The sequence below is a fragment of the Acartia tonsa genome, chromosome 11 (genome assembly GCF_053477335.1).
Source record: "Acartia tonsa isolate MP-2025a chromosome 11, ASM5347733v1, whole genome shotgun sequence".
Lineage (NCBI taxonomy): Eukaryota > Metazoa > Arthropoda > Copepoda > Calanoida > Acartiidae > Acartia > Acartia tonsa.
Window position 1 is genome coordinate 32,339,968 of NC_137270.1, and position 27,742 is coordinate 32,367,709.

At 37.6% G+C, this 27,742-nt stretch overlaps 1 protein-coding gene across 1 annotated transcript in view; it reads right to left on the reverse strand.

Annotated features, from left to right (window-relative positions):
- LOC145331802 (uncharacterized) overlaps positions 1-27,742 on the reverse strand; it is a 60,521-nt gene that overhangs the window by 11,325 nt on the left and 21,454 nt on the right. The window contains exons 11-29 of the mRNA XM_080176646.1: positions 27,450-27,524; positions 27,065-27,122; positions 26,322-26,377; positions 25,498-25,624; positions 23,085-23,175; positions 22,617-22,729; positions 22,257-22,362; positions 21,833-21,919; positions 21,231-21,314; positions 7,627-7,715; positions 7,217-7,331; positions 6,386-6,418; positions 4,814-4,902; positions 4,400-4,517; positions 3,056-3,117; positions 2,158-2,239; positions 1,322-1,903; positions 634-709; positions 261-331 (exon numbers count right to left, since the gene is read on the reverse strand). Coding sequence (XP_080032772.1) covers positions 261-331; positions 634-709; positions 1,322-1,903; positions 2,158-2,239; positions 3,056-3,117; positions 4,400-4,517; positions 4,814-4,902; positions 6,386-6,418; positions 7,217-7,331; positions 7,627-7,715; positions 21,231-21,314; positions 21,833-21,919; positions 22,257-22,362; positions 22,617-22,729; positions 23,085-23,175; positions 25,498-25,624; positions 26,322-26,377; positions 27,065-27,122; positions 27,450-27,524 — 2,114 coding nt within the window. The remainder of the gene's footprint in view (positions 1-260; positions 332-633; positions 710-1,321; positions 1,904-2,157; positions 2,240-3,055; positions 3,118-4,399; positions 4,518-4,813; positions 4,903-6,385; positions 6,419-7,216; positions 7,332-7,626; positions 7,716-21,230; positions 21,315-21,832; positions 21,920-22,256; positions 22,363-22,616; positions 22,730-23,084; positions 23,176-25,497; positions 25,625-26,321; positions 26,378-27,064; positions 27,123-27,449; positions 27,525-27,742) is intronic.

The following is a 27,742-nucleotide window of genomic DNA, read 5'->3' on the forward strand; positions in this document are numbered from 1 at the left end:
TATGAATGAGAACAGGTTCTAATATATCGGATATAAATAAGTTTCGAGTAATTCCTTCATGTATAACTAGCAAATAAAAATAAAATCATTGCAAAATATTATCATATAGACTAAGAATTTCATTTATTGGTAACATTGTACCATATAATCCAGAATTTAATTAAAACAGTAATACAATATCGGTCTTTTTCAATGAGGAAAAGTGAAAAACAAATGATCTAAAAATCATTGATCTATTGTTTCATCAATGAAAGCCCTGCCTTTTTCTCTCTACTTTTTGGTGCTGCTTTTGAGAACATTTCATCAAGCTCGTCTGTAGGTACCTTGGCCTCCTAGGTTCATTAACACAAACTTGATAAAATTGTACTGAAATTTTCAAAAACAGTAAAGCGATTCCTGCAATTATAATGTATAACTGTTAATGTTTTATTTAATACTAGCTGCTACTCTTGGGGCACTTTGAAGAAGACCACTCAATTTTTCAATTTTAGTTTTAAAAAGAAAAGAAAAATTGTGGGTGGGGGTTGTTATTTTTTTCTCTCGGCTTTTATATTAAGATTTATGTTTCTATAAATTTAAAAGAGCTGCTACTCTATCAACTGTTAACGTTCTTCTGTTTTATTTGTGTTAATCCCTCAATGACATTCCAGAGTATGGACTCTTTGGACTGAGAGGGGGTGGGTGGAGGGATGTGTTGATTTTCCATTATCTGCGGGTTCATTATTTCCATTACATTTTATATTTTCTGATGTGCTTTCAAACTTAAAATAAGTATCACTATTAATCATAATGACAAATCCAATGTAATAATGTTTTACTACTATATTGCTTACACTACAATATTTATTCTAGTATTACTTCAAAACCGATTAATATCCACTTAATTTGAACCGGCACTTAGGCATGCTAAATAATCATGTACAGCATCGAATTAAAGACAATTTTTAATGAATAATTATTACATTAATACAATTTTGGTCTGCCCAAGCCTTTGGCCCCTTGGGGCTTAAAAAACTGGAATTTATCTTTTAATTTATCTTTTCATTATCCGCGGAAGACTGTTTATAATAAATACGATTACAAACAATTCCTAGTATGTAAAACAGTTGTAAAATTTTTTTTGGCCAACAAAAAAATTGATAATGCCATTTTTAGTGTTTTTTCGGAGAATTTAAGCGATTTACTGTGTGTGCATCGGAATCATAACTTCAAAAATGGCTACAATGATAATAATTTTGATGAAATCTAACTTGTATGATATGATTTTTCATCATGTTTCAGAACCGGTTCATATATCCTTAAGAAATTAACGGAAACTCTCCTGAATTCTAGTCCAATACAATGGTTTCATGGTGGACTTGGTTTTTACTTCAGGCTTTCGGGGGCCTACAGGACGCATGGGCATTCCCATGGGTGGCGGTGGTGGTCCACGCATTCCACCAGGCATCGGCGGCGGAGGGGGCCCGCCCATTCCGGGCGGCATAGGGGGTGGGGGAGGTCCACCCATTCCAGGGGGTGGTGGGGGGGGAGGTGGACCTCCCATGCCAGGTGGGGGAGGAGGAGGTGGTGGACCACCCATTCCTGGCATTGGAGGAGGAGGTGGGGGACCGCCCATCATACCAGGCATTGGGGGAGGTGGTGGGGGACCGCCCATCATGCCTGGCATAGGGGGAGGGGGTGGAGGACCTGCCCCCATTCCCGGCATAGGAGGTGGTGGAGGGGGTGCAAACCCGCCACCTCCAGGCATAGGGGGTGGAGGTGGTGGGGGTGCACCGCTCATACCTGACATGGGGGGTGGAGGTGGCGGGGGTGCACCGCTACCTCCTGGCATAGGGGGTGGTGGTGGAGGGGGTGGTGCTGCATTTTCATTCGAGGATTTTCTAGTTGGATCATCAACATTAACCTTGTAGAAAATTTTAAATATTATTTTAAAATGTCTAATTAAGAGAATCTTTTGCTATCAATATTCTATCGAGTGAAGTAAAATGTGAGTAAGTATTAATTATAATAAGATAATAAATAAAATAACCTAAAGTAATAAACAAACTACAGGAAAACACCCCCCTTCCTTATTTTGAAGCCATTTCAAAGTTAATGGTTGGAGGGGGTTCAGTGTTCAACAAGTTCATTTGTGTGAAAGCGTTGTTTTTTTTATACCTGGATGCCCTTAGAAACAGTTTTGACTGGACTGGGGGGAGGAGCAGCTTCCGATACATTCACTTGGATGCCTTTATCTAACCTGTAAAAAATTATATTAATAATAAATTCAATAATTTAGCATCGCTATTTTAGCTAGTAAAAACAGTGCAGTGGACCATGGAAAGAAAACGATGTAGCGGGTTTCGTCGTATTTTTATTTTTTACAGTAGCTTTTCTCCTATTTCTAGACCCTGCTCTAACCTTCGTGGCCTACTTCCAACCCTGGGGGGGGGGGGGGGGGGGGTTATCCTTAACATTTACCTAACTTAACTTAAAATAGCCCACAGAAAATACGACGAAACCCGCTACTTCGTTTTCTTTCCATGATCCAAAACTTACAATAATCTAGCAGGTATTATTAATCAAGCATCGCACAAGATAGTTATTATCAAGGTGTTTTTTTTAGAAAAACTCTCAAAAAGGCAATGGGTCAAAAAGCTGTAAAAATCAAAGGCCCAGCTTTTTAAATTAACCTTTTAGTAAAATGAAGAGTATATTTTCTCATCCAATATACGCTAATCAGTGATGCTCTCTTGTTTTAGATAACCAAGTACCATCAACTAACTACCAAAGGCCTTGAGAAAGTCAACGAAAGAATAAATGAATAATATATTACTGAGTCACGAAACCTTTACAAAGACTCACAAAATTAAATACGAGACATACAAAACCTTCATTAGAGGATGGCGCTTATTTCTCTTATTTCTTTTAATTGCCTATTAGATTTATAAACAAATGTATTATGGAGATCTCAAATATGTTGCTGCTTTCAGAGCAAGCTTTTCTAATGACCGGGTGAGTTGAGTCTTTTTTATGATATTTTTGACAGAAGTTAAAATGATTAATATGATCTAACCTTGTCTTGGTGAGAATAATTTCATCTAGATCTTCTTTCTCTCTGCTCACAAGCTCGGCAACCTAAAAAAATATTTGTATATAAATTATTAATAAGGAAGATTACCTGGGTGCATCTAAAAAAAATCTAATTTACAAAAGACTTAACCCTACTAAAGACCTAACCTTACAAAAGACCTTATCCTAAAAAAGGTCTATTGTAGATTAGACCTTATGTAAGGGGGGGGGTTTTTAATGCAACCATCTCGTAATCAGTGAGCAAATGGCACTTAGAATTCGAATTTTGATCTGAAATTTTGCATGAGTAATCCTTGGTAGGTCTATTTTCCCTAAATTGAACAAAAAGTTGGAAAAGTAACGGCTAACGGCTGGCGGCTCAGCAGTTTAGCCATTTTAAAAACTATTTTCAAGGGAAATCATCACGAAACCTATCTCCACATAATACTCTATGCTGCTCCAAAACGTTTTCAAACGGTTCTAGCCGCTAGTTGCTGGTACTAGAAATCTAAAAATGTTTTTTTTGTATCATTTCACATGATTTAAAGCAAAAATATGTTTCAAAAAGTTCATTCCTACATAATTTATGGCAGATTTGCCCTAAAAATAGCCAAAAAACGGCTAAACGGCTGAGCCGTTAGCCGTTACTTTTTCAACTTTTTGTTCGATTTAGGGAAAATAGACCTACCAAGGATTACTCATGCAAAATTTCAGATCGAAATTCGAATTGTAAGTGCCATTTGCTCACTGATTACGAGATGGTTGCATTAAAAACCCCCCCCCCCCTTTGGTAGCAACGCCATGATATGAGAGAAAATAAATAAAGTGATAGTTGACCTTTTCAGTTATAATTAAGTTATTTGAGATTACAACATTACTGATACATAGGACATATTTTAAGAGTAGCTTTGTTACTTATAAAATAAAGATGACAAATGCCATAAAAGAGTTGAGAACGGCCGTAGAAGATTAAATAATTACAGATGATTTTACAATGTTTTTGTCTTTAATTTTAGAAAAGCTACTTTTATTTTGCCAATCTAAATAAATTAAAGTTTTATGGTAAGAAGATATGAATTAAAATTTTAGTCTTAATTGTCATATCTTTGGAAAACATTTTGCAATGGCTTCGAAACCGATTCTTATCCTCTAGATTAGAACTTATTCTCAGCCATACTGAAAAAAACATGTATAGCACCGTATTACAGACAAAAAAGCAAAAACTTAATACAAGTTTTGTTAGCCCAGGCCTTGGCTAACAAAACTGGTTATAATCTTTTATTATTTTTCATTTTGATATCTTCGGAAAGCTGTCAATAATACGATGCAATAAAACACAATTACTTACCTTACTACCCATGCTCTTCTTTTTAGGTTCAGGTTTAGCATCTGAATTATTGAGAGCATTTATAGCTTCAGTGTCAACTTTCTCCTCAACTGTTTTCTTCTTTATGTTATCTGAGGACCTAAAAATGATACACATAGAATAACTTATTCAGTTATTATATTTATCATAAGATGTTAACGGTTTTCGACCATTGTTCAGAATAACAGAAAAATTAAGTTTTAAAAAATTCTTTGGGATTAGTTTATTTGATTTTCCCAGAGTACAGTTACACTGGTACCCAAAGTTTTATAAACACATTATCTTTTTCTTTCAAAAACGTTGAGTACTTTTAATAAATTTTGATTGGTTGGTTTTCAGCTAACATTGTACTAACTTTTCAACTAATAGTTTTGATCTACAGTAGGGGTGATTTACCTGAGGCTTCTAAGGCGGCCAATTTCCGATTCTAGTTCATTTATTTTGTCCATGTAGTAAACCATGCTTTCAGCCTGCTCTCCTCGGACCTGGACACGTAATGTTGATATTATTATAGTCTCGTATTTAGATCAGCTTTGCCAAATTTTGACATAGTTTTTGAAGTTATGAGGTTTATCATAATATTTTAATCTTGATATTTTACTCCTAAATTTCAGCCAATCAAAAATAATAATTCCAAGTCAGTGCAGGGAGTGGACACTGCACTGGACTATAAGTTATACTGCTACTCAAGGTATTATAATCATGTTATCTTATTCTTTAGCTCAAAAACGTTGGGTACTTTAATTCATTTTGATTGGTTGACAAACGGTTTATCTTGCATCTTTTGCTTTTTCTCGCTTAATTACACAAATTAGAATCATTTAAGACAATTTTTTTTATTTCGGCGAGAGTCTTAAAACACACAACTTTATGGAATTCTGCGAAAGCAACCACTCCCTTTGTAAATTAGGTAATTTATAAATATCAGTAAAGGAAGTATCATTTTTGACTGACAAAAATGTTTTAAGATTTTCGTTATTATTTGGGTTAAATATCCTCTTAAAGATTTTTATTTCAATTTCAATATAGTTTTTACAATATGGTTAATTTTCTGTGTTAAACTACTAAATAAGTCATTTCTAAAAATTAGCGTAGTAAAAATTATATGCATTGGAATTAGATTGTGTTGGTTTGTATTTTTATTATGTATGTTTTTGTTTTCTAAATATGTTATTTGTTAAAATATAAAATACAAAGCAAGCTTGCATTCAAATATTAATAATATAAGTTATTTATATTTTGTGTACATTTCTATTTTTTCCCAAATCTTTTGTAAGAACAGAAATATGCAAGGAGGGCGGCAGTACATGCTGAAATAATAATAGTTCTACCAAATAAACAAAAATATGCATATTTAGTTTAGACATTGTTTAAACCTCAATAATTATATATTTGTTTAAAACAATATTAAAATAAAGGGGTGGGGGAGGGTTAAGCAACTATCTTGTAATCAATGTATAAATGGCACTTAGAATTCGATTTGCGATCTGAAATTTTGCATGAGTAATCCTTGCTAGGTCTATTTTCCCTCAATCGAATAAAAAGTTGAAAAAGTAATGGCTAACGGCTCAGCCGTTTAGGCGTTTTTTGGCCATTTTTAGGGTATATCTGTCATAAATTACGTAGGAATTAACTTTTTAAAACAATTTTTTGCTTTTAATAATGTGCTATGATACAGAAAAAACATTTTTTAGATTTCTAGTATCAGCAACTACCGACTAGAACCATTTGAAAACGTGTAGATATGTTTCGTGATGGATTTGCCTTCAAAATAGCCAAAAAAAATGGCTAAACGGCTGAGCCGCCAGCCGTTATTTTTCCAACTTTTTGTTCAATTTAGGGAAAATAGACCTACCAAGGATTACTCATGCAAAATTTTAAATGCATTAATTAATTGTACATGAATAATACTATATTTGTTACAAGATTATTAGTAGGGTTACTAACATAGGAAAATGTAAAACTTACTGAACAAACGCGTTTTTTAACTTGATCAAGGGTCTGAAATTTCAATTTTTGTTAAACATCAAAATAAAGAATAAAATTGTCCTATAAGAGACAATTATATCTATAAGAAGTTCAGCAAAACAAACTTAGGTATAAATGTATTCGTGAAAATACCTTTACAGTTTGAAATTTAAAGGGGGGAGGCGGATGTGCCACTTTTTGAAACCAAACTAAAAGTCAAAGGAACTCAACTAAAAAAAGAGTTACAGGTCTGAGATTTTGCATGGCAGTTGCTTTATAGGGTTACAATATGGAACAGTGAAGAAACGGCGGCGCATCCGCCGAAAACCGCCGAGAAATTGCAAAAAAAATTCGGCGGGAAACGGCGGTTTTCGGCGGTTGCGCCGCCGTTTCTTCACAGTTCTATATTGTACCTCTATAATGCAACTGCCATGCAAAATCTCAGACCTGTAACTCTTTTTTTAGTTGAGTTCCTTTGTTGACTTTTAGTTTTGGTTTCAAAAAGTGGCACATCCGCCTCCCCCCTTTTGAAAGGAATTGTCAATAAATCAAAGACAATGATACTTTTAAAATCCAAGAAAGGATCATGGCATTGGACTGTAAATTACACATTTCTTATTCGTTGGGTCAAAAACTTTTAATGAATTAGGTTTAGTTATTTCCTAACTAACAGGGTCCAAACTTTTTATACTTTTGATGTACAAAGGGGCAATTTTAATTATAATCATTGAGGATGTACATTAATTTATCGTCTATTGTCTTATCCCCTAAGATCCCTTAGAATCCTGAGTTTTTATTCTAAATGGGCATTACACTAAAACCTGAATTTACCTTGAAAATAGCCTCGTCCTGTTCCTTCCTCATCCTGTCCATGGCCAGCCTGTTCTCCTTCCTGAGCCCCATCAGTGCCTGCTGGTACTCGGCCTCCGTGTATTTGGCCCCGGCTCTGGTAATACAAATATATACCTTCTATGTTTTCAAAAGATACCTAATAGTTGTCTTCAATATTTGTCTTAACACGAAAATTACCACAATTACAAATTAAATAAAAACAGCATTGCAGACGGATATATCTTCAGTCAGCGTTAAGTGAATCTAATTTCAGACACAGAGTGAGGGAATCTAATTTAAGACATACATACTTTCATAAATAGAAAGCTGTCTTTTGTCTTCAACATTTTCAGGCTCTTTTATTCAATCTTTATTAAACAATTTTTGAAAAAAAAACAGAAATGACTCACTTAGTTCCATTTTCTAGGGGCGGTGTAGAATTAAGGACCCAGGCAGATTTTCTAAAGGATCCTTTGGTCCAGGTATACACACCTTCATCCTACAATTTTAATTAAATTATAGAAAACAAGCTACATTTCAATAATAGTTTTTTTATCGCTTTAAGATTAAGATTTAATTAAAATTAAAATTAAAATTAAATTAATATTATGATTGTACATCTTTATATTCGATATAATACGATACTAAACACGATTTTTCAGTATGGCTTAGAAGCATTTCTAATCCACTGGAAATTAATCGGTTTCGAAGCCAAACTGGAAAATAAATTTACAAACAGCTTAAAAGAAAACAAGCTAAATGTCAATAAAAAAGAATGGTTAAAAGCCATTTAATCCTTATAGAAATTAAGTGATTTTTTAGGTTGTCATATGCTTTAAGTTAGGTTTTTATCACCCCGCCCCAACCCCCCCAACCCCCAAAAAAAAATAGATTGACGATTTTGAAATCAAATAAAAATCCCATGAAACAAATAAAACATGACTTTTCAGTGAGATAAAACAGTTAAGATATGCAAACTTTTAAAAAAATTGTATAAAAAAAAAATTTGGTAAACGGTAATTTTTTTACAATAAAATAAAATAAGAATAAAAATTACATTCAAATGTCTACTGAATGTATGTACACTAGGGTGGGTCGATTTTGGACATTTTTTTTCTGAGGCCAAAGCGGGGATCTGCACTCAATTTATATAGATATAATACACCTCTGGATGATTTAAAATTTATCCTAAGTCTTAAAACCGCTGACGACCAGACATTCAATTGTATAGCTATTTGTAAATGGGAGTCAAAAAGGGGGGGGGGGGGGGGTTTAATGCAACCATCTCGTAATCAGTGAGCAAATGACACTTAGAATTCGAATTTCGATCTGAACTTTTGCATGAGTAATCCTCGGTAGGTCTATTTTCCCTAAATCGAACAAAAAGTTGGAAAAGTAACGGCTAGCGGCTATTTTTAGGGTAAATCCATCATCAATTACGTAGGAATCGACTTTTTAAAACATATTTTTGGTTTAATTCATGTTAAATGATAGCAATAACCAATTTTAAAACTTTTAGTACCAACAGCTACCGTCTAGAACCGTTTGATAGCGTTTTGGAGTAGAATAGAGTATTATGTTAAGAGAGGTTTCGTGACTAATTTGAAGTATAAATATCAAAAAATGGCAAAATAGCTGAGCCGCCAGCCGTTAGCCGTTACTTTTCCAACTTTTTGTTCGATTTAGGGAAAATAGACCTACCAAGGATTACTCATGCAAAATTATAGATGGAAATTCGAATTCTAAGTGCCATTTGCTCACTGATTACGAGATGGTTGCATTAATAACCCCCCCCCTTTATTAAATCAAAACTATGGCTTCATGGTGCTCCCTGGAAATGCCTTGAGGAGCTGAGTCAGGAACTTTTGTCCGTTTCAAAAAATCTCGTTCCTAGCCTGAGAAAATCTAAAAAACCTCTACAAATTGGACAATTCTCAATAAACCTTAAAATTTTTTGGTTTTTTAGTGATTTCTAAGGCTAGGAACGAGATATTTTGAAACGGACAAAAGTTCCTGATTCAGCTCCTCAAGGCCTTTCCAGGGAGCACCATGAAGCCATAATTCTGGTTCAAAAATTTTTTTGAATGTCGTCTTTGCATACTAATAAGTAATGAATTATATTTTTAAGTGGTCGTGTTCTAAAACTCAATTTTTTAAAATTCTTTTTCGGTCAGAAATGTTTATAAGGTTAATTTTATCTGTTGCATATCCCCGCTTTGTCTAATTCCGATATGAACCCACCCTAATGTACACAGATATATAATTTAACTGCAGTAGAAATATTGACTCGTTCAATATTATTTATGAATCATCAAATGCTTTCTTTTTATAAGGCACATTAATACACATGTTTGGACTGAAACAAAGCATTTGATGGTGTACTAGTGTGGTATCCGCCTAGGGTAAATGGCAGACACCAGAGTTCGAATAAAGACTACGGCAGTGTGAACAGACGTGGACACCTTACTATAGAGAAGCTACGCTTCTCTAGCATTCACTAGACAAGAATCAACATCTATTTCAGTTGTCACTTTATTGAAGGTGTAAAGGATACTAAAGCTATATACAACAAACATTAACTACAATGGATAGGAATAAATAATCATAACATAAAAGCATTGTAATGCATATACAATAGTCAGTTTGGGCAATCATGGTCCCCCATCCCTGGAAAGGGTGGGGGGGATTAAGAATACAGTTAACCATAATATAAATGCATATGGATTAGGAATAAAGATAGTTAAAGATAAATCATACAGTAAAACATAGATAATTGCAATGGTTAGGTAGATGGCTATCCCTGTCTGGGGCAGGCAGGATAGCCCATGGAGCAGCACAATAGGTAGATAAGCATAGAGGGGTTGAGTGGTAGGTCTGGGTACTAAAGAGGGAAGGTTTGATGATTACTTGTGACAACAACAGTCTGTGTGGGGGTGATTATATTAGGTGAGGGCAGGTTTAGATCCTTTATCCTCAGGGTTGAGGTGGTGCTGATAACTTGGTGGTTGAAGGGGAAGGTTCCGGTGCTTAAGATGGGAGAGGGAGGGGTAACACCCCTCCCTCCATTTGCAGGACAACTGAGAGATAAAATCAGTACCGTTATCTGACATCTTTTCAGGTGGCTTCATAATTGTAGAATAACAGGATTTAGCTAGGTGCGTAGCATCACTATAATGTCTTGGTTTCTGCATGGTCCAGAGCCGCCGCATACCACAACTCTCCCCTCGGAAGGCTGGAGGGGTTGTCTGCACCGCCAGACTTCCGACAGTGGTTGCGGCCTTCAGTTTGTTGTCCTTGTGGAATGGGTCCGCCAGGATACCAGTTGCTGGACGGTGGTGGACTCCAGCCCTCCCCAGGTCTAACGGCATCGGCTATATCTGCTGGAGTAGCTGGTCCTGTTGGATCTTCTGGCCGTTGGATGTGTACCTCTGAGGCCACCCTGGCAACCTCCAGGGGTGGCACAGCACATGAGGGGGCTTGGACCAACAGCCGCCTGGTATACACCTCTGCAGGTTTCTCCACTGGGCTGGTGGTCTCCATCGTGTCGGTCACCTTGCTGCTGGCAGGCTGGCTGCTGGATGCAGGCGCAGTTTCTTCGCCCTCGGGGCTGGTCAGGTTCATTCGGCTTCCAGGGTCTCTGTCAACGCGGGCAGGTGGTGGTTGCCATACTGTAGGAGCGTTGCCTCCTTCAGGCTCATTCTGGACATTGGCAGGGTGGTGCATGGCAGTCCGACCTGCGGGGTAGGGAAAGGTAACAGTCCACCCTTTATGCCGGAGGCTGTCTTGGATCTGCAAGGGTGGCTCCGCTCTAGTTGGCTGGGAGACAGGCCCATCCACGGACACTGCTGCTAGTGGACTGGAGGCACAAGGCTCAGGATTTCCTCCCCTAGCCTGAAGGGGTCCAGGCACATTGTCTCCATCCTGGGTAGACATAATTGTTGGGGATCCTCTACTTCTATGGGTAGGCTCGGCACTTGGCGCATCTAGTTGTGTTACTCCCCAGGCAGCGGTCAAAGCTTCTTCAGTTTGGCTGGTAATGGCTGATACTCTGGCTCCTGGGGCAGATGCAGGGGGCGCAGGCAAGTTTGGCCCAGCCCAAACTTCCTGGTACACCAGTGCAATACAATTACCCTGGCTTGGTTGAGGGAGGTAGACAGCTGGATGCAGTTGAGGGTGAGGGACAGCTGGACTCTCCCTGCTGGCTGGGGGCTCTGGCTGGCTGGGGGTGACGGGTGTCACCCCTTCCTCTGGGGCTGCGGGCTCATTCCGGGGTCCAGGTATCTCGGTGGCGGCGACGGTTGTCGCCCCAGGCACCAGTGTGGGGGCGCTGGATAGCACCCCCCAGTCTTCACAGGGGTCCAGGTCTCTCGGTGGCGGCGACGGTTGTCGCCCCAGGCACCAGCGTGGGGCGCTGGATAGCACCCCCCAGTCTTCACAGGTGGCGGCGACGGTTGTCGCCCCAGACATCAGCTTGGTGGTGCAGGGAAGCACCTCTCGTTCCTTCCAGGTGGCGACGCCGGTTGGCGTCCCATACATCGACTCAGACTCGCTGGGTAGCGCCCCTCGGCTCTTGCTGGGGGTGACAGGGGTTACGGACACCGGTCCCCTGTGATTGAGGCTGAGGTCCAGGCCAACCCGGTTGGGTTCAGCCGCTCCTCCCAGCACGTTGATCCTGGCCACTATGGTCCCAATCTGAGGCACAGACTCCTGGGTAGCCGCGGCCCCAGCGGCGGCAGCTAGTTGGGGTGACGGCTGGGCATCTCCCTCCAGGTGGACCTGGGTGGCAGACTGGTTGCATGCAGGTTGTTGGGCGGCCTGGTGTTTCTTCGTTGCTTGGTCCCAACCGGTTCTACACTTGGCGGCTGTGTGGCCGTTGAAGCGGCAGCGCCCCTTCGTCCAGCTGGGTCCCATCAGGCCGGCTTCCCCAGGGTGTATCAACCTGCCAGGTCTCTCCTCCTCCAGTTGGGGCACCAGCTGACAAACAGGGTCTCCCCTACTAGGGGTCAGGCGGTGCTGGGCTGCTTGTGGTGGCTCCTTGGTTACATTCAGCCTCCTCCCCATACACACAGGTTCCTTCCATCCAACAGCGGCTCTCCTCCCCTGGGTGGCGAGGCCGGCCTCGGCCTTAGCTTCTGCAGGTGCTTCTCCACATGAGGGATCCTGCCTCTGGGTATGCCAGGTAGTTGGTAGCAAAGGCCGTTGATGGTGCCAGTCGGAAAGGGGGCTATGATCTCTGGGGGGTACCTGTGGCCAGTGTGTGGACAGGTACCCACAGGTGGACCAGCAAGGCCCAGAAGATGCCATACTGATGGTAGCCTGAACTGTATTCCGGACTGTCAGCAGACTGTTGGTAGCCACCTGAGTTGGGCCAGAGTTGCCAGCTGGTATTGCGTCCCTGCCAGGCTCCGTCAGCTGCTGGTGGGGAGCCCCTGCGGTGGTTCTGGTTTTGGCAGGGGGTGGCCTTCTTATTGACTTCCCTAGTTTGAGCTCTGCATCTTGGTGGGCCTCCATCTTCAGCAGCATGGGGGAACTTGGCTGGGACATGTGCAGTGGTTCAACAAAGTAGCGGCATTTGGTCTTGGAGTGTGGGGGGACAGCCTCACTGCTGCTGGTCAACCCTGCTCCCTCCGTGCTGGGTAAAGTCTTCCACTGCAGCAGGTCACCAGTCCCCATCCTTAGGCCGGTCCCCAGTCATTCCATGCCTGGGGGCTCCCAGGGAGGCTTGGGTGGCGGCTCCCCCACCCCCAGGTACGCGTCGGGCATCTGGGTGAAGGGCCTATTCCCCTGGGACAGCTCCCCATCCTCCAGATTGGTGAGGCCAGTGCCAGGGAGGACCTTTCCACCCCAGAAACAGGTGGTACTTGCCCTAGGGCTGGGCCCCTTTGGAGTCTCAGTTCTGGTAGTAGTGTCCATCTTGGGGCTGGCCACTAAGTCTCTGAAGCTTGTCACCTTCTCATTAGGCTCAGTTGCATCGTTCAACACCCCCAGGAGGACACCTACAGGTTCAGCAATCCCCAGTCCAGTATTGCTATTTCTCGTACGTTGAGCACCAACTGAACAGGAGCTGTGCAGCGGACATTCAGTCACCCTTCCAGACAAGGGCATCTCAGGGACCAGGGGTCTGTGACCTGGCATGTGTTTGATGTTCACTGTACTCAACACAGTAGGCCAAAGTAATAACAGAAGCAGTATCTTGTAGATATAGGAGCAGAATAGAGTAGCCGCACCGCAAGGAGGTTCGAGCCGGCTCACCCCTAGTATAAATACTATAGCTGTGTAATTAGGGTGGTAGTCCACGTAGCCGTAGGCTCGGTCCTCCTGGCTCAAGAGTTTCTGTGGCTGGCGAGCCCCCATGATAAGTAGCAGGGGGTTGGTCGGTTGGTGCCAGCGTCTTGTTTAACTGTTGAGCCTGAGTTGTTCTCCTTTCCAGTATAGCTCTTGATGTCTGTGGTAACCAGCGGATCTTAGCTTAAAGGTAACAGGGAATATGTTAGGTATCCACAGATGTCTCTAGGAGCGTATCCGCTAGTGGATATATGGATAGGTAGGCTATCTATATATATACATGGCTACACGCCCATATATATATATATACGTGTATAGGAATATCCCCAGAGCTAGCTAGCTTTTCCTCCTTGCTCCAAAAAAATCACGCTTCCTCTGTATATAGTTCACAACTATGAAGGTCGATGGTCCAGGTACACACCACCACTGCCCAGTGTGGGGCAGCAAGTCAGGCTATGTCCACAGGGTGGGCGTACTTTCGTTCAGTTACCATATCAGTTTCCAGTGTTGTTTTGGTGAGGTTAGTATTCACTTACTTGTACCCATGATACAAAAAAAACAACCTTATTTATCACTTGGGTATTTATATATACATATATTTGTTTCACTAACCATTCAGCTTTGAAGTAGGGTTGGCAGGCTAGGAAGATGTTGAGGGTCTGAGCGGGTTTAAGGAACTGGTTTAGTTTTCCTTATCACACTGTAGACAGGGAGGGAGGAGCTTGCAAGTTTTTTTTCCTAAAAAAATATCTCTGTTGTATGCTATAGAATGGCCCCTCTCCTGTGTGGGTGTGTGTGTGTGTGTGTGTGGAATCTCCTGTCCTTGTAACGCGCGTCCGCGCCGTCAAATCCGCGCACACGGGGAAAACGCGCTCTCACCCCTCAACTCGCTCTCTCATTGGTCCGCTTCGTCCGTTGGATTTATGATATTTTCCGCACTCTGTTGCGCTACCCGTGAATGGCGCTCTGTGTGTCCGATCGCTAGCTCCACACTACAGACGGACTTAGTCTAGTGTGGGTAGGAAGGGGGGGAGCGCGTGAGGGGACGGGGGTAACTCCGTCCGTTCCCCCTGTGAGGGGGGGGGTAACTGTGTGCTGGTGTAATAGGGCCTTTTCTTCTTAATCCTAGGCTTATCTATTATATCACCCTGATTGTATTTGCCTTCAATGGAGAGGGGCTCCTCCCCTTCCCTTGGAATAAGGGGTGTATTGTTATTGTGCTGTGGGCTTGAGATGTTTTGATTGTATATCAGGGTCTTTATTATATTACATCTAGCTTCTATTTTTGTCCTTATCACAATTGCATAACAGATTTGTTTACCAACTCTGTTCTATTTTTAGCTGTTATCACAATACACAATAATCCAAGCCTGTTCTATTCTTAGATTTATCACAACACAACAATTTGTTTGCCAAGCTTTGCTCATAAATCTATTGTTTGGCCATAACACCAGGGTGGTAATCCCTGCAATGTAACATAATATCTGTTTTTCTAGATGGGTGGCTGCGTTGTAGCTTCTCAGGATACTCGGAGTTGACGTAGTTTTTCTCTGTTCTGGTGCACTACACTCGTATGTTAGCTCGCAGCTTGCAGCTATGTGGCATGTTTCAGCCTATCGGCGGCAGGGAATGTCCCGTCCTGCTAGCGCCGCTTGCAGCTATGTGGCGTGTTTCAGCCTATCGGCGGCAGGGAATGTCCCGTCCTGCTAGCGCCGCTTATCCAAATCCAGCTGATGGCGGCAGGGAATGTCCCGTCCTGCTAGCGCCACTGGTTCGGATCCTGCTATCTCTTGCAGTAAAATTGGCCTATTTTCAGCCGTTTACACTTATTTGGCTTGTTTCAGCCGGTCCGCAGGCCTGTTTCAGCCCTTTTGGCGCTCAATTCTCCGTTAGATATCAGCGCTGCTCGCGGTTATTCGTCAAATTTCGCTGTCTCGCTTCCACAACTGCCGGATGCAGAGTTAAACTTTGCTGTCCAGGGTGGGTAATTCAGGTTGCTTGCATCAGTTTTGCCAGATTCACTGCTGGGAGTACCTTAGCCTCAGATGCGCGTCTGCTCTACACTAGTGGTTCGCCGTAATCTCACAGCTGACACCAAAGTTGTGGTATCCGCCTAGGGTAAATGGCAGACACCAGAGTTCGAATAAAGACTACGGCAGTGTGAACAGACGTGGACACCTTACTATAGAGAAGCTACGCTTCTCTAGCATTCACTAGACAAGAATCAACATCTATTTCAGTTGTCACTTTATTGAAGGTGTAAAGGATACTAAAGCTATATACAACAAACATTAACTACAATGGATAGGAATAAATAATCATAACATAAAAGCATTGTAATGCATATACAATAGTCAGTTTGGGCAATCATGGTCCCCCATCCCTGGAAAGGGTGGGGGGGATTAAGAATACAGTTAACCATAATATAAATGCATATGGATTAGGAATAAAGATAGTTAAAGATAAATCATACAGTAAAACATAGATAATTGCAATGGTTAGGTAGATGGCTATCCCTGTCTGGGGCAGGCAGGATAGCCCATGGAGCAGCACAATAGGTAGATAAGCATAGAGGGGTTGAGTGGTAGGTCTGGGTACTAAAGAGGGAAGGTTTGATGATTACTTGTGACAACAACAGTCTGTGTGGGGGTGATTATATTAGGTGAGGGCAGGTTTAGATCCTTTATCCTCAGGGTTGAGGTGGTGCTGATAACTTGGTGGTTGAAGGGGAAGGTTCCGGTGCTTAAGATGGGAGAGGGAGGGGTAACACCCCTCCCTCCATTTGCAGGACAACTGAGAGATAAAATCAGTACCGTTATCTGACATCTTTTCAGGTGGCTTCATAATTGTAGAATAACAGGATTTAGCTAGGTGCGTAGCATCACTATAATGTCTTGGTTTCTGCATGGTCCAGAGCCGCCGCATACCACACTAGTACCAATTTCTATTTATTTTACATCATTAGTTTGAGCTAAGAACCGGTTAGGTCAGGAAATATGTAGTTATAAATACAATTAACCGTTACATTAATAATTTTCTTTTTGGTTCTATGTACAAGGTTTTGAGAATAAAGAGTACATAATGAAAAAAAATTTTCTCCATGTTTTACAGCTCCTTGGGGAAAAAAACAGGGGTGTATATTCTGCACAAGATTTATTTTTTTCCCCTGCTACAAAATTTTTATTTTTTTTTCCCCCCTAGATTTTTCTTAAAAAGTAGGGGGGGAAATAGAAAAATATTTAAAGAACTCTATATTTTATTTATTTTATCCCTCCTACCACACATTTTTTAGTTTTTTTAACCAAGGAGGGGGGCGAAATGGAAAAAATGTTTTCAGGTTTCTTAATTTTTACATTTTTCCCCTCCAACCACTTATTTTTTATTTCCCCCCCCCCCCCCCCCCTGAGCCAGGGATCCCATGCAGAATATACATCCCTGGAAAAAAATAGAGAAAAATGTGAGAGGATAAAAAAACGAATGAAATAGTACTTAAATTTTTTAAAAAGAATCCTCAAAATTTTAATTTTCATAAGAGAAAAGTTTTGAGAAACTTAATTAAGGATTTAGATATTACTTTGAAAAAAGTAAGTAGGTACCATTTATATTTTTCTCAGGATTCTTTTTAAATTCAACAAAAAGAAAATTAATTTCTTCCTTCTATTGAAAAAAACCCCTCAAATTTGATGATTTTGTTAAAATTTATTTTCTGTTTTGATATATAATTTTAATTTAAACACTTATGAATATAAATAAAAACAGATTGTAAAAAGGGATTGTTGTAAAAAAGGTGGTTTATCTAAACCTTTGAATCAAAGTAAGCTGTATGAAAAAAGAGAGCTACAACTACTGTGACTGTGGGCGATTATTAAACTTCACTGCGGTTTGCTTAACACTAGTAGGTGGTTACTTGTTCAAATATACTACTAAGTTAGACATAAATGTCCTCATGTAGAATATACCACTTTAAAACTTAAAAAATTCACAAATAATAATTGTTTCAAAATTAGAAGTACAGTATCAAACTGAATTATGAATAAATGTAAATGAAATTAAACAAAGTATGACAACATCCATAAGAGCGAAGCTCCAAAATCAGACGATAGGCAAAATTGCTTCAACCACTAATTGTAATCTACAGAAGGGGTAATTTTGTGTATAATCATTAGGGATGTACATCAATTTATTGGCCATTGTCTTAGCCATTTAGATCTCTGATTCATTAAGCAACTTATTGTCTTTACTAACGGCTGAGCCTCGTGCATCTATGAAAAAGGAAGGACAGTAAAATAGACTAAAACCAGCCAAAGAATTAGCATACTACTTCACTTTAGCAAAAATTCACTGAGATTAAATGCTTCTTTAAAAAGAGAAAAAGTCACAAAAGCAGAAGCTTAAGACACACGGACGAAATAACATATGGACATCGTGAGATATAGAGTGGCCTGGCTTCTAATAAATGTGAATGAAATAAAAATCTCGGATTACAAAAACAATGGGGTTGAAGTCAGGGACAAGGGATGAGTCGACAAATTAATATTTTCCCCGTTAATATTTAAATTGTAATTTCAGCTGTTTTACGGGGAGGGGGGGGGGGGCAACATTGGTATTTACAAAGGGATGCCCCCCAAAAAAGCTGAAACGTTTACAGACATATAGATTACAGAAATGGATATATTAAGCGAGTAAAATCAGTCGTCAATTTAGGTTGCTATTTTCCCTGTCATATATTGGTCAGTTCGTTCATCCAGTTTGAGGGGGAGGGGATGGTAGATGGGAGGTATCGTTATTTTAAGCAGCAGCAAATATCAAATTATTAATGTATATGAAAATCTGGTGTAGCATCCAAGAAATATTAAATCCATTATTAGGTATTTACCGAAACTTTGAACCAGCCTTTAGCATACTGAAAGTCCATAAATAAATCATTTTCTCCAGCCATTTGCGAGAATTTTTTTTTACAAAAACATCACAGAATAAGAAAACTTCATTTTCTTGAAGGAAAAATCTTCTAAAATACACATTTGAGTAGCGCAGCTATTCTATAACTAACTAGCGGCTACGCTCGCAGCATCTAGGGATCCTGTTTTCGAAGGGGTAGAGATAGGGCTGAATATAGCCAAAAACCATCCCCAAGACGTAAATATAAAAAACCATCCAAGGGCATGAAAGCATCCCTAAAGTGGAGAACTTGATCAGTTTAGTAGTTACTGAGATCTTAAGCTTCAGACAAAAAATTCCTTACTACTTTATATAATAGGATTTATGTCCGATGAACAGACGAACTACATTAATACATTAAATATATCTTTATCAGCCATCATTACTATTGTAGATTTTTAAAATTCAAAATTATAAATTTCACTAAATCAAATGTAAATACAGTTAGTATTAGGTGATATAATAATTTCAAACTAAAAATGTCACCCAGCTTTACTGTTCTTTTTATTTCTATTGTTATTACTACGCTACTATGGACATAATATAATATGTTTTATTCACTGTTAAGAGTTTAAATTAAAACTGTTACAATAAAACTAAATATTTTCTTATCTCCAAATATTTAGTTATTATTGCATCGTTTTATAGACAGCTTTCCGCGAATATTACAACGAAAAATTTAAGATTAAACCAGTTTTGTAAGCCCCGTTGTGCATAGCCCCGGGTAACAAAAATGCTAGGACTCTTATGATTTTTATTTTAATATTCGCGGAAAATTGTCTTTAATACGATGCTATAATGATTTTTTAGTGCGTCTACACCAGCGGATATGAATCGGTTTGGAAGCCATACTGGAAATATTCTTTTCTCACCAGCAAAAAGTAAATAAGGATTAAATTAGTAATTTACTTTTTTTTTACAAGCAACGATTTATATATTTTTGGCGCTTCCGTACGTTCTGCTTATTAATAGTGTAGCTTCTCTATAACTAGGGTGTCTCCGTTCAGCACTCTGTCACTAAACTTTTGCTTGTATACACAAACTAAAGGTTGCGCTCTTAGCTCTTGGGTTGCAAGAGGTTGCGCCACTAGCATCTTGGGGCTCTGTATTATAAGGGGTAAAAAAAGTAAAAACAACTTAAAGCATATCATACTAAAACTAAAATTTAAAAATGAAATAACCAACAACCATTATAAATGTGATTGTGCAGCTTCGTTAATATGGAGAACTCAATCGGGAAATATTAAAAACAGACAAAATGACATTACAAATTTATAAAAATGAGCTAATTATCAAAAAATCCTATAAGAAATTTTGGGTATAGTCCCTTTCGTGGCAATGCCCCTTAAGGGGCGATTCGTCGTATTTTTCCAGTAGCTTTCCTCCTACTTCTAGCCGCTGCGGGAGGCTCTAACCATGTGGGGCAATCACCTAACTCAATAAAACCTAAAATAACCTATCAAAAGCCACTTTGAAAATACGACGAATCGCCCCTTAAGGGGCGTTGCCACGAATCGGACTATTCCTTTAAAATGAGCTAATTCTCAAAAAAATCCTATAAGAAATTTCATGCACCTAACTGATTGTAACAGGGTTAGCTTGTTATTGCTGCGCCATATATGGACAAAATTCTTCTTGTTGTAAATTTTAATATTAAATATTAAAACATTATCTCGTATTCATTCGAATCCGATTAATATCCGGTGGATTAGAACCGGTTCTCAATACGAAAAAATCATGTCAAGCATCGTATTATATCCAGTTTTCTACGAATATAAAAATGTACAATCAGAAGATTAAACCAGTAATTTTTCTACGAATATAAAAATGTACAATCAGAAGATTAAACCAGTAATTTTAGCCCGGCCCGTGCCTTCGGAATCTCGGGGCTAAAATACTGGTTTTAATCTTACAATTGTACATTTTATATCCACGGAAAGCTGTTTATAATATAATGCGAGAAATAACTATTACTTCATTGTGAAAGTCAATGTGCAACTAAAAGAAACTACAGAGCTGTATTATATTTGCATTCTTATTCATTAGAATTAAAATATCATTTTGCATTCATCTTTTTAATTTTACTATTGGCTACGCCCCTGGAGGCCTTTTGGGACATTTGAGTTGGGGGGGTAAAAGAGGGGAAGTCGACCCAACCCCCTACCTAATCAATTTAGTTTTAAAAGAAAGAAAAAAACCAAGGAAGGTAATTGGGGCGATTTCTCTATATAAGGTGGTGGTGCCCTCCCCCAAAATAGTTACAAACCTTCCAGGACCTATAAGAAGCTTTATTGTAAAGGAGAATCATATAGAAATCCTGCGGTACACAGACAGACAGATATCCTATTACTTTTATATAAGGATATAATATCAATTTATCAAATAGTCTAATATGACAGCAAGCAATTAGGAGAAAAGAGAATTTTTAATTTTTGGTAATAATTTTAAAATTTTTATTTCAATATGCGTGAAAAATTGTCTGTATAACAATACGATACGATACATGATTTCTCAGAATAATTATCGAAGCCATACTATCGCATCGTATCATAAACAGCTTTCCACGGATATAAAATTATACAATTACAAGATTAAAACCAGTTTTGTTACCCCCAAGATGCCGAAATCACGGGCTAAAAAATTGTCTTAATCTTATGATTGTACATTTTTATATTCGTATAAAACTTAATTTAATACGATGCTATACATAATTTTTCAGTATGGCTGAGAACCGGTTCTAATGTACCGGATATTAATTTGTTTGGAAGCGATACTGGAAAATAATGATTACCTTATAATGAGCCCCACATTGAGATTGGAGTACACCAATACTTATTAAGTAGTCGATCATCTTCACAGATATGTAATTGAAGTCCTAAATAATAAGTTATTTAGTAAAAAAAGGTAGTTTTTTTTTAATGAGATGGTACTTTGTAAGCCTGTCGGTTTATTTAAGTCCAAATACAGAGTACAAATACATATCGTGTAGCTAGCTATTATTCAAATAGATGGTGTGTGTTTGTCTTTTACTTCTTCACTCGAGTAAGTTTTTTTTGTTTATTGATCTGTTTATATGAACGACAAATAGCCTGAAAACCTGATTACACTTAATCAAAAATGTCTATCATCACTGCTGAAAGGTGATTAAAATCAGTTGCTCTTGTTCGTGCACTGTCCCTTTATTAAAGTTTAGCACCTAAAGACAATCATTTTTTGGTATTCATTCCCTTTAGGTTAACCGTAAGTTTGTGATTTAATCTACGATATTTATCTCCATTATTGGGAGTTATTTTCTTGTGTAGGTATATTCAAATTTTAACAAATATTTTGATGGAGTACGAACCAAAATAGTTTAAGGCTCATCCTTTTTAACGTCCATTCCCTTTAAATTACCTTTTGATTTAGAGATAATTTAAGGCAGGCATCGTCGTTGATTAATGAGTTGAGAGTATTCTTCAGTTTTGATCCAACTATTCCTTCCTAAAATAAACATTTTTTTCCAATCTACAAACAAGAATATTCATTATCATTTTTTTAAAGCAAATCTTTCCTATTTACGCAATTTAGCAACAAAATCTTTGATTTTTCTTAGATTTATGAATAAATATTCTGCTTCATAAGTTCTGACACTTGTCCTTCCTTCTGATTTTAAAGCTTTGCTTTATGGATGTTCTCTTCCTTGTTTTTTAGTAAATTAATATTTCAAGCCTAAGATAATAAATGATGTAACGTTATGACATTTGTGGGATACTTGTAATCAATTTAGATTGTTCTTTAAAATATGTATTTCTCCATCGACGAAAAATAAAATCCTTACTTCTAAATTATCTGAAACTTTTCTAGTTTTGGTTGGTGATGTTTCGCTTGTTGTTCTTTTGCCAGCTGCGGGTGACGTTTCGCTAGGAGTTCGTTTACTTGCAGTATCCTGGTTTCATATATGCAATCATAATAAACAAGGGTAAGGAAGGGATGGGACATTGGGCTGTTATTACACTAGTCCCCAAACAATAGGTTTGAATTTAATCTACAATATTTAATTTTTTTTTTATTATTCAAGTCTTCAAGAGATGAATATTTTTATCAACAATCTGTGTGACGGACCATTGGACGGAAGTATGGACATATCCTTTTCAATAAAATGCTGCGTTGTCAACAAGAAAGACGTGTATGCATATATTCCTGGCTAGCTGGCAGCGATAATTTTCTATCCTGGTCAGGTAGAGACAACTTTCTATCTGGTGGAAGTCTGTCCACAGTTGGCAACACTCGTTGACTTGAGTATACATCACTCTACAAGAATTAACAACCTTTAAGCCGTTTTCAATGTTTACTAAAGTAGAGAATTATGTTTTTGGATTGTATGTTGGTGTAACCAAGAAGATGCCTAACATCACTGCTGGAAGGTGCAAAATATCACTTGCTTTAGTTCGTGCATAGTCCCTTTAGAGAAAATTAAAAAGTATACAAGAACCACTTGAGCCAGCTTTTTTCAAGTATTTTCAAACAAAAAACAGGACTAAGTACGAACAAGAGCAAGTGATGTTAAACACGTTCCAGCTAAACATCACTGCTGAAAGTTACTAAACATCACTTGATTTCGTTCGTGCATAGTCCCCAAAGGGAGGAAATTAATTAGAAAGTATACCTGAGCCACTTGAGCCACTTGAGCCAGCGAGGCAGCTTTTTTCATCACATTTCCATCTGGATTCAGCTCTGGCTCGTCTGATGCCGACAGCCTAAAAAGGAAGATAACAAGATAAATCCACGAAGAATATAATATTGATTTATATCCATAGATGGTCAATCAGACACAATAATCTGACTAATCTGATCAAATTAAAAAGGAATTTCAAGCATGGATACAAAACTTTTGTTTATATTTTGGTAAAGAAATAAGTTTTTACCGAACAAAAGGGGACTATCCACGAACCAGAGCAAGTGATTCTAAGCATCTTCCAGCATTTTTAGTAAATATACTAGTTTTATCACTTTTATGTTTAATATTTGCTAAAAGTTAGTTTTCACCATGGTTTTAAATGAAAAAAAAAATTTATAGCAATGTAAAGCAATTTTTAAAGCAATATCATCAAATGCTTTCTTGAGTTCAAAGGACTAAATAAAATAACACTGTAGAAAAGCATCAAATGTTGTAAATTGCAAAAGTACATTAATTAAACTGTTTACAAGTTACCAACCCTTCTTCTAAATATACATTTTTAATCAAAATAATATACTTTTGTGTTAAAGCTTTTAAACAACAGTTTGAACTCATCAAAACATCCGATGATATTGCACCAAACAATGCTTAACATTTCAAAGTTTTTTCATATAAAACCATGGTGAAACCTAACTTTATTGTCGATAAAGCAAATATTAAACATAAACCTAGTATATTTACTAAAAAAATACTATGGGTCAATGCTGGAAGATGCTTAGAATCACTTCATGGATGGTCCTCTTAAACAAAGCTTCGCAAAAAAAACATTTGTTTATTAATTTTGGCACTTCTAACTTTTAACTTAAAATTACATGTCACTGATGTTGGGGGGGGGGGGGGGGGGGAGGGTGTAATGCAACCATCTCGTAATCAGTGGAGAAAAGTTTTATTTTAAAAGTTCAAGTTGTAAAATATACATTCCTAAACAAGTTGATTATCCACGAAACCATAATATTATTCTATTATTAACAATTTTCTTTTTACATTAAGTACAATGTAATGTAAATGTCTAATAATATTAATAAATAATATAATATTTGTATAAGAACACATTATTTACTAGTTGGGAATCTTATACAACATTGTTTAGTATGGGAAAAACTTTTAAAACTACCCAGCTAAAAAAGATATTTTTTTTATGAAAAAAATAGGTTTGTCTAAGACGATTTAAAATTATCCAATTTGGCGAGATTTTTTCAGATGAGCTCGATTGAGTTTTAGTTTTGGTATCAAAAAGTGTCTTTGCCCTTTTTTGTATTAGTGAGAAAATTAAAAGAAAACTATAGGCCTTTCTTCAAAGGGCATAAAAGTGATCCAATATTTCAAATCCTAACAGAATAATTGGAAATATTTCTATTCTAGGTTGATGTTTAAAAAATCAACCAATAGTATTTTATTCAAACATCAAACACTTGAATTTGGTCTAAACTGCACAAAATTAAGCTTATATAATGAGTCAAACATAAAAAGTTGTTCATTTTTACTACTTCCAATATTAAGCTTTAGCTGAAGCATAAGACACAGTGTTTTTCGGAGGTAATAGGATCAAATCCTGACCCAAACCGTGTCATAACTTGAGTTGACTAAAATGTACCTAATACTACTATGTAGGGACGTCCAAGCTTTTTATTTTGAGTGGGGTGAAATGATAAAAAGATAGTGCCACATTTACTTGTAACATGATTCACACATAATTATATAAGTATTCGCCAGAAATTTTATAAAGGCATTAGTTCTAAATAAATATAAATTCTTGACGTACAGAAAACAATATGTTTTCGTGAGAAATTTTTTAATAAAAGTTTCTGAATAAATATCATTTCTGTGAGATAAAAAATTTATAAGCAGCCTTTTTATATAAATATATATTTTTCGTGTATTTCTGTAAAGTTTGACTTAATAAGAGTATTTGACTACAACCCAACACCTAACTTTACGGAATTAAGCAATAAAAATAACCCTCTTTATTATGCTATTACGGACATTATTGTTCTTGATTATAAACACATGATAATAATAACCTGTGACATTTTAATAATATTCAGATTTATCTTTCATATCAACACTTGTTTAGGATGGACAGACGTAATTGATAAATAATAATCAATAATTTCATGAGAACAAGGATGACAACATCCATAAAAGCGAAGCTCTCAAAGGGTAGGATAAACGAACATTAACACTTGTTCAGTGTCAAAACTACATAAGCAGAATATAAATGATGTGAATGCAGAAAATCTAAACAAAATTGTAAGTAAATTTGTTGCAAAACTGCTTAAATAAAGGATAAAGGACATACTTAAAAGAGCTAACCTTTACGGACGCTATAAATGATTTATACCTGGCAAAGTTGCTGAGGTCAACCTTCTTGTGCTTATTGATGGAGAACACGAGGTCTGTGGACCCAAACTTGGAGGCCAGGCTACCTCCACCAGAAAGGGGGGCAAGGCCACCACCTCCCCCGAGTGCTATGGTGAACAAGTTCAATTTTATTTCTAGTTTGCAAAGCTGCTCTATAATTCACTTTGTCCGTTCGTCCGACAGTCAGTAAGTCCGTAACACTAATGAAGAAATGTTAAATTTTCGGCTGAAATAAAGTTAGACGGCTGTTTTTTTTTGTATGAAGATTCCCTGTACAAATAAGCATTCAGTACACAATATATTTGTTACGGCGGTCTGTCTGTTTTATGCTTCAATAGTAAAAATAAGATTGCGTAATTTTTTCTCTTTAAATCATTTTGTCCGTTTGTCCTTATAGACAGATATTTTAAAATTTGACTAGATTTAATCTAAATAGCATTGCAGTGTTAAGGCATCGCAAGTATAGACCCCGCAAGAGTAGGGGGGGGGGGGGGGTGTTCATTGCTAAGAAGGTAATTTGTAGATAAGCACCAGATTAGCGGTTGCACGGCATTGCTATAATTGACAATTACGCAGTTTAAATAAGCCGGATCATGGACAGAAAACGAAATAGCGGGTTTCGTTATATTTTCATAGTAACTTTTCTCCTTTTCCTAGCCCCTGCTGAGAAATCATTACCATTTAACTAATCTATTGATAACAAATCAAAAGCTACTGTGAAAATACAACGAAACTTGCTACTTCGTTTTCATTTCATAATCCTATTATATTTTATATCATAAATAAAAATACTTGAACTTTAACCTGAAGAGTTTTCACTATTTATACTTTGCGCACTTCCACGTAAATCTCGATGAGATCTTTTACAAAATCTAACTTTAATCATTTAATTTTTTAAAGTTAGATAGTTTAACCAACAAAAATAATGATTTTACATGTTTCTTTGACCAAATTAAAAGTATTTTTTAAAGAATTGGGACTAAATTAATGAAAATTTTTTTTTCTAATTTCTAGGTAGGTAATATTTTAATAAAATTTTTTGACGAAATTTTTTGGAGAAAAAATAAAATTTTTCATCTTATGAAAAAAAAGATTTTTGACATATAAAGGGATAACTGATCATTATGATTTTTTTGTAAACAATCCCTTTAACCTACACAAATTATGAAGTTATGCTTGTTTGGCCGAGAATCATTAGAGCTAGAGTGAGCTAATTTCGGATTTAAGCTTCTGTAGGGCCAAAGTTACTTTTAAGAATTGATAATCACCGTTCCCGCCGTTTGCCGCCGCCGCCAAATTTTTTTTTATTGCATTTCTCGCCGAATTAGACAATTTGGAATCATTTGAAACCATTTTATTTTTTTCAAAAACCATTTCAGTGCACATCCTCATTTGTCTTAAATGTTTCAATATTTTTTATACTATCTTTCTATTTTATAAAATGTATAAAGTTTAGGCAGAATGAAAACATGGTAAAAGAGAAAAGATAAATTCTAATCATAGAGTGGTTGCGCTATTTTAATATATTTCATTGACAAGTTAAATTCCTGAAATCTTTGGAAGGACACAGCATGTTGGGACTGATTCGCAATGATGGAATTGAACCTAAACATTTGAACTTTATATCAGTCTGTATTATTTGCAAGAATGGCAATCCAAATCCATTTTGGATTAATCCGCCAATTTTAGAACCAAAACTCGAAATACGAAATCCATAAAACTACGGAATTTGCCATCCTCTAGGTGTTTAATTTTTGTTTAATTTTTTGGGGGGTTATTTTGTAAGGGCGATTTCTATTGTGAGATTAGTGAAACCCTCACCCAAATAGTATTAAAGCTAACCAGTACCCAGCCACAAAGGAGATATCTCTTGGTACAGACAGAAACACACAGACAGACACTCCATAACTTTATTAAAGGATTATTGTTTACCTATCATGGCTTGTCCACCCAGTGGTCCCAGTTGGTCATTTTCCTCTGTCAGCTGATGTTGTTGGGGTGCTGAACCTAGATAGATAAATAGATAGATTATATCACCCCGGAGTCTAGTTGGTCATTTTCCTCTGTCAGCTGATGTTGCTAGTGTGCTGAACATAGATAGATATCCCTCAGGTGTCTTAGTTGGTCATTTTCCTCTGTGAGCTGATGTTACTTGGGTGCTTTGAGATAAAACGTATAAGACACGACATAGAATTGGGAGTATCTTAAGCCACATAGAGGAGCAA